The 6,744-nt window shown below is 46.8% G+C and overlaps 1 protein-coding gene across 1 annotated transcript; it reads left to right on the plus strand.

The window, feature by feature from the left end:
* Positions 1 to 4,937: 4,937 nt before the first annotated feature.
* Positions 4,938 to 5,612, plus strand: LOC128977333 (forkhead box protein I2-like). The gene is made up of 2 exons (XM_054394840.1): positions 4,938 to 5,306; positions 5,388 to 5,612. The coding sequence occupies exons 1-2, from the start codon at positions 4,938 to 4,940 to the stop codon at positions 5,610 to 5,612; spliced, it is 594 nt and encodes a 197-aa protein (XP_054250815.1).
* Positions 5,613 to 6,744: the final 1,132 nt, after the last annotated feature.

The following is a 6,744-nucleotide window of genomic DNA, read 5'->3' on the forward strand; positions in this document are numbered from 1 at the left end:
TACATATTCATCCAGAAACCTCAGCCCGATGTGGGGATTTGCTAAGTAAATATTTAAGATATTTCTTACTTAGGTAAATGCCAAGGTGTTCTTGGTGAGAAATACCAAACCTCCTTCTGGGCAATTCAGTCTTTTGCATTGATTCTTCTTTGGTAGCCCAGCAGAAGTAGTCCTAGGTTTTCAAAAGCAGTTTATAATTTGGGCACTTCTGCTTTTGGGTGAGCGAGTCTTCAGCAGAATTCAGGGGCCATTTAGAGTCTTGTGCTGAATACTCGATATCATTTAGTACATTTTACCCAAAAATGTATCTTGATCTTTATGTTTTAATTCTTAAATCTCAAGTGCAGAGAGATTTACCAACATATCAAGGATACCTGGTGAAAAGAGAGCCAACTGACATTAGCTATGCACTTCCTGAAGCAGGACTGACTCTGTTAAGAGTTTTTTCTATTGTCTCTTCCAGTGGGCTCCTTCACCTCACACTTTGCTCTTTCCTCTCCCTCACCCCATTGTCCTGTGTTTGCATCTTCAATGCAAGTGTTATGCTTCTGTGTCTTTTCCTTCCTTTCAGTTCTGCTTTTCCCTGTCTTGTACTCTTGCATGTGCACAGAAACAAAACATAGCACTTGTCATAACTGAATCTCCAAACCTGAAATTCACCCTTTCTCTCACTTCATTTTTTTTAACTTGCATGTTTAATTGAGTTCCTACCACAGCTTCACTAGCACCCCATGTGAGTGATAGCCAGACTCTTAATCAGCATGCTGTATGCCACATTCAATGGGGCTTTACTGCTGGTTATTCAAGCACTTGAAAAATTAATTCTCTCTTTGTCTCTTCCATTTCTTCCTGCACTGTTTTAGCAGCCCACTTCAGCTGCTGCTCCCCATCCTCCCTTGTTAGTGAGACCTGCTCTGCATCTTGCAGCCAGAGGACAGACCTCTGCCCACGTGGGCTGTGGGGATGTCATTCTTGACTGCATCTTCCTCTCAGCCTCTTTAGAGTGTTGGTAAAGGGCTGCACAGCCAGCACCTCCTGTACAAAGCCTAGCTCCAAGATAGAGACCTGCAGCAGAAAGATCTGCTGCAGGTTTGTGGTGATTTATTTGTAACTTGCATGAATTGTTACTTGTAGCCAAAGCAGACCCATAACCTTGCCCTTAAGAGATTTTTGTCCCTTTTGTAGACTTCTGCAGGCTCACTTGAGCATGTCCATAGGCAAGATGCTAGCAGACCAACTTACTAGCTTCTGTTTAGACCTGTCCTGTTTGAGTTTGATGATGTCCTGGTGCAGCATGTGACATCCCACTCATGGATCCTTGTCCTGACTTCCAGCACACCCAGGGGCCTCCTGTGCAGAGACAAGCCTGCCAGAGAATACTGTGGGTTTGCTTGTCTTTATTATGCCAACAGATGTGCACTGTGACTTTCACGTATGCAAGCTCTCCACTTTCACCTCCCAGTCTGCACTCAGTTTCACCATCACACTCACCTGGAGTCCATGTTGGTCTCTGTCTCTACCAGATTGCAATACAAATTCCTCCTCCTTTCCAGCAACCAGGAGCTGCAGCCTCTCAACACACCTTGCCCATATTCCAGAACAGGAATATTTCAACCTGTCACTGCACTTCTGAATCTGCTCACTGTAAACTGTTCTTGGAAGGGTGTTTGGTGACCTTGTCCAAAGCAACAGAAAGACTTTGGATCTTATTGCTGAAGAGGGAAGACAACCAGCTTTTTCATTCTGGTGCTAGAACACCCTCCAGTGGTGCTTTCACAGTTGTGAAGCCTGTGCTTGACTAGTGCACATGACTCTCTATGTGTGTGTGTGTGCACGTGGATTACAACATTTGGAGGGTTTCTTCATTTCAAAAGATCTGAGCCCATGTTTGTCTTTCTATTGTTGGCCTTAATCAAGCTGTTAGATACTGTGTCTATCTTGCTGCTGTTTTCTATATGAAGCTGGTTTGGAGGAAACAAAAGATTATCTGGTCCCCCTGTAAAATTCTCTGTGACTGATGATGTTGATCTTCATACAGTGCTGTTCAGGGGTGAGATTTTATTTTTCTAGTATTTTTTCCTACTGCAAAGACTGTTGGAGTGTATGGAATGGAAAAGTTCTTTACAAAATTGCCTGAGAAAGATTGGAGCATTGCTTAATAATACCAAGAATTAATGACGGGATGGGATATAAAAGAGCTCCATTTCCAGAGCTTTTCCATTGCCTACCTTCCCTTGAAACCATAACACCTAGGTACTGTTTCATTGGATATGAATTTGTTGGGCATGTTTTGAGACCTTGCAGAGACTTTTGATGATTTTGCCATGCTGAGATAGGAAGAATTTGGAATCTGAAGGCTGGTTCCAGTTCTGCAGTCTGGGTAGCTTGGCAGATATGACAAATCTCTGCACATACCTATTTGATGGGACTGGTAGAAGTTGCTGATTTCTGAAGGCCATCATATCTTTTCACATCAAATCTTAGACATGAAATTGGTCACTGTAGCAATGTGAAAACAATCTCCTTGCTGGCACAGCAAGGCCAGATTCACTGAACTGTAGGCTGTTTGCTCAAGCAACAAATTTGGCCTGTGAATGTTTTATTCCTGCTCCCTCTTCATGGGTGATGGGAACATCTGTAAAACACTGCTGAACTGACTGGGTGTCTTAAAACAGGGCAGCTGGAATCAAAGGCTGTGGATGCTGCTATATTTTTTTTTTTCTTCCAAGCACCATTCCTGGAAATAACTATGGTCTTAACCTCCCTCATAGCCTAAAAAGGGCCAGTTTGGCCAAGACTTTCTTTTTTGAAAATACACGTGGCATCCAAAAATTGTCATCACTCTGTCCTGTGGTGGGAGTAAGGGACAGAGTACTTTTGGATGGAATGGTTATCTAGAGAGGGTGAAAAGGACAATTTTGAGTCCTAAACCTTATTTCCTGTGAAAGAAATACTGTATGTCATGTGTGTGTACTTGTTTGGGGAGCTTGAACACTGTACAGTTTAGTTACATGCGCTCCAAGGGAGGAGAAGCTGTTCCTCAGAGGTTTTTAGTTCATGCTTTGTGTTTAAAGAGGAATATTTTCTTTAAAAAATAAAACCTAATAAGTTTTCACCTTAGTGCGACTCTGTTTCTTGGGGAGCTGAATAGTTGGGGGAGAGGAAAGGGAAACAGTATTTGTGCTTTTGTGTCTGAATGGTCCAGTTATACACCTTATGATTTGTGTTCACTTGCCACTCAAGGGATTTTTTTACTGTGTGAGATGAGGGCTGAGAATCTTCCCAAGATTTTGCTGTTATGTGTTATTTTATGGTCTTTTTAATTTTGTAATGTAAATTAAGAGACAGGTGGCATAAGCTTTTAGACGTAGGCTGTGCAAGCACAGGCTTCAAAGGCTGCAGTTTTCCTCCATTTATACTTTCATGACTCATGATTTACTTCGTTAAAATGTGCTGCCAAATTGTTGTAAGACCTGGCAATGTGTTCTGCTTTGACTTTAAATACCTGGAGAAGTTCTGAGTATGGCTGTGGAGGAGGAATGCACACTCTTCCTTTCTCCCCTTTGTCTTTCACTGTTAAGACACCAGTTTGGTTCTGCAATCTGTTTTATTTTCAGCAGTGGTGGTGTGTTTCATTTACTTTCTTTTCCATTACACAGGGCTAGCAGAAAAAGAACTAAACTGATCATTCATGTGAGTCTTCCTGTGCTCTGCCAAAGAGCTTCTCCTGGATCTGTTGTAACCAGCAATGATGTTTCATTCTTAATAATTTAAATATTTCCACCTAGCCCAGGGAAAGTTTTCTATTATATGTGAAGACCTCAGCAGTGTTTTTGCAGTACAAGACATGACAGCAGTGTTTGACTCACCACTGCTGAGCTACTGTTGGTAGTTTTTTGTCAGTGGAGAACAGCAGCCTGATAGTCATCAATGTTTGCCTTGATTCTTAACTCTGTGCAATCTTTGGAAAAGAACTGATTCCTTCCAAATTAGGGAGTCATGATTTTTTAAAACAGATGGTGGTGGGGTTAATTAATGGTGAACAAAGAAACACTTTTCAAAGGAGGATGTGTGTTTTAATTAAGTTACTCTCTACGTAGGGCTGTATTTTGATTATGCTGGGGGAGGTTTAGGTTGGATATTAGGAAAAATTTCTTCACTGCCACAGTGGTCACGCATTGGAACAGGATGCCCAGGGAGGTGGTGGAGTCAACATTCCTGGAAGTGTTCAGGAAATGTGTAGACATGGCACCTCAGGACATGGTTTAATGGCCACGGTAGTGGCGATGGTTTGACTCAATCTTCGAGGTCAGGTTCCAACTGAAACAATTCTATGATTCCATGATTCTCTAATTGGTGAACTGCAGTGCTTGCAGGAGTGCAGCACAGAGCTCTGCTCCTCTGCTGGGGCCAGCAGGACCAGCTTAGGCTTCCCTGTAATGCCCGGGGCCGGGGACCAGGGCGATTAGGTGTGCAGCAACCGTGCCACATGCACTGGCATCTCTAAGTCGCGGGGCTGCAGCCGAGCACCACTTCACTGAAACGATGAGAATTCATAGACGGGACTGGTTTACCACAGTGACAGTCCCTTGCCAGTGCCCCAACAGGACCCAACTTTGCGGGGGGATGCCCTGGCCGCGGCCTCTCTGCCCTCGCCCTCAGCTCCGCTCCTGGTCGTGCAGGACCCGAATGGGCTGCTCCCCCCGGCAGACCCCCCCCTACACCTGCTCCTGTTATGCCGGTCGGGTGGCCCTCGGGTGACCCTCTCCTCGGTATATTTGGGTTTGCGAAGCCACAGCGACGTCTCGACCCGACCGCGACCCCAAACACTAGCACGGGGTGCGGGGGCATAAGATGGGGAGAGGGCTTAGAAGGGCAGGGTGGGACAGAAGGGAGAGAGTTTAGAGGGGCAGCGGAGGGTCCGGCGGAGCGGGGCCATGGGAGAGGGGGAACCCGAAGCGACAGCGGGCAGCCAGTCCGCGGCGGAGGGGCTGCAGAAGCCGCCCTACTCCTACGTGGCTCTGATCGCCATGGCCATCCAGGCCAGCCCCGAGCAGCGGCTGCCCCTCAGTGGCATCTACGACTACATCGCCGGCCGCTTCCCCTACTACCGCGGCAGCCGCAAGGGCTGGCAGAACAGCGTCCGCCACAACCTCAGCCTCAACCCCTGCTTCCTCCGCCTGCCCCGCCGCTCCGGACCCGCCACTGTCCCCCGCCGCGGCGGCGAATGGGCTCTGGATCCTGCCTTCCACGACATGTTTCCGGGGGGCGACTACCGCCGCCGCCGCCGGCCCCGCCGTCAGAACCCCCAGCCGCGGCCGCCTCCTCCTCCGCCTCCCGCCCCGCAGCCGCATCCCACCGCCGCTTCCGTGCCCTGGCCGTTGTCGCTGCCGCCGCCGCCGCTTCCCCCCGGCTGCCCGCACGGTCCCTGCGCGGCGCTAACGCTGCCGCTGTCCCGTGGATGCCTCTGCTCGGAGCTGCCCGGTTGGGGTCCGCCTAGCTACTTGGGGCCACCCGCATGGCCGCTGCCCGCTGGGGCTCTGCTCCCGGTTGACGTAGAGCTCGGGGGAAACGGCGACCACGGCGCAAAACTGCTCCCCTCCTTCAAATAAAAATCCCGGTGGGAGGTGCGGTGCCACGGGACAGGCACGGCTGGAGTCGACTTGCGATTGCGGGGTGTTTTCTTCTTCTTGGCTAAACTGATGGGAGTACGGCTTCAAAACTCAGCTACTGGAAACGCCTGAAGGAAGATAGGTCTGACAAGTTGCTCTTGCGGTGACAGAGATGTGCCACTGTGTTTCTCTGCGCTGTGAGGAGCGTGCATTGTGCTTCCGCACTACTATCTGTTGGGATTTGGGATGGGAGGGTAATAATTTTGTTGCCTGAAGGGGGGCTGCAGAACTTGAGTAAATCCATCAATAACTTGTGTCTTCTCGAATCTGAAAGTCCATGAGGAGTCCTGTGGATACTTGGCATGCAAAAGTGAAATGGTTTATGCACGGAATTTATTTTTCCAAGTGTCCTTAAACTCATTGTGCAGTTTTTCTTTCAAGGTTCATGAAAAAGCAGTGTACGTGGTTTTCAGTTTGGGGTGGAAAAAAAAACAAAACACAAACCCAAAACATAAACCCCAGAGATCTTTAGAGTAATACTGGGGAACAATTTGAAGTGGATCCAAATATGATTTTTCATACAGGAGAGGGTTATTTTGTGTTGTTGCTTGTTGTACACGTTTGCCTATGTTCGTATGGTTCTTACAAAAGATGCCACAATTACTGTGCAGGAGTCTTTTCCCCTTCTGATTGCAGAAGGAGTTGTCTCTATGCTTTTTCCTCAGAATAAGGATTCAGAGACAAAATATGCTTCTGATAAGAACTGTGTTTTGAGTTTGAGAAAGCGTTCTAATACCATTCTGTGAAGAACAGCACTTGTTGTATGTTATAATATTTTATAACTCGTTTAATAAATAGTATTTCCTAAGAGGTGTGGCTTAAAATAATACTTACATTATATTGGTGCTGTCTTGATGATCTTTGACAGAAGGTGAAGCTGAAGTCCAGGTTTATAGTTGTCATTTTATACCTACAAATGTCTTCTGAATGTCATCTTTCAATTCTAGCAGTGCTGGAAACACTGTTAGATTTAGCTGGGGCAACAACTTCGTGGCTGTTCTTACAGGGTGCCAACAGATTAAGATACTGCAGAGTTGTGATTTTTTTTCAAGTGGCTTTTTGTTCTCTTTCG

The sequence above is a fragment of the Indicator indicator genome, chromosome 32, assembly GCF_027791375.1.
Source record: "Indicator indicator isolate 239-I01 chromosome 32, UM_Iind_1.1, whole genome shotgun sequence".
Classification (NCBI taxonomy): domain Eukaryota; kingdom Metazoa; phylum Chordata; class Aves; order Piciformes; family Indicatoridae; genus Indicator; species Indicator indicator.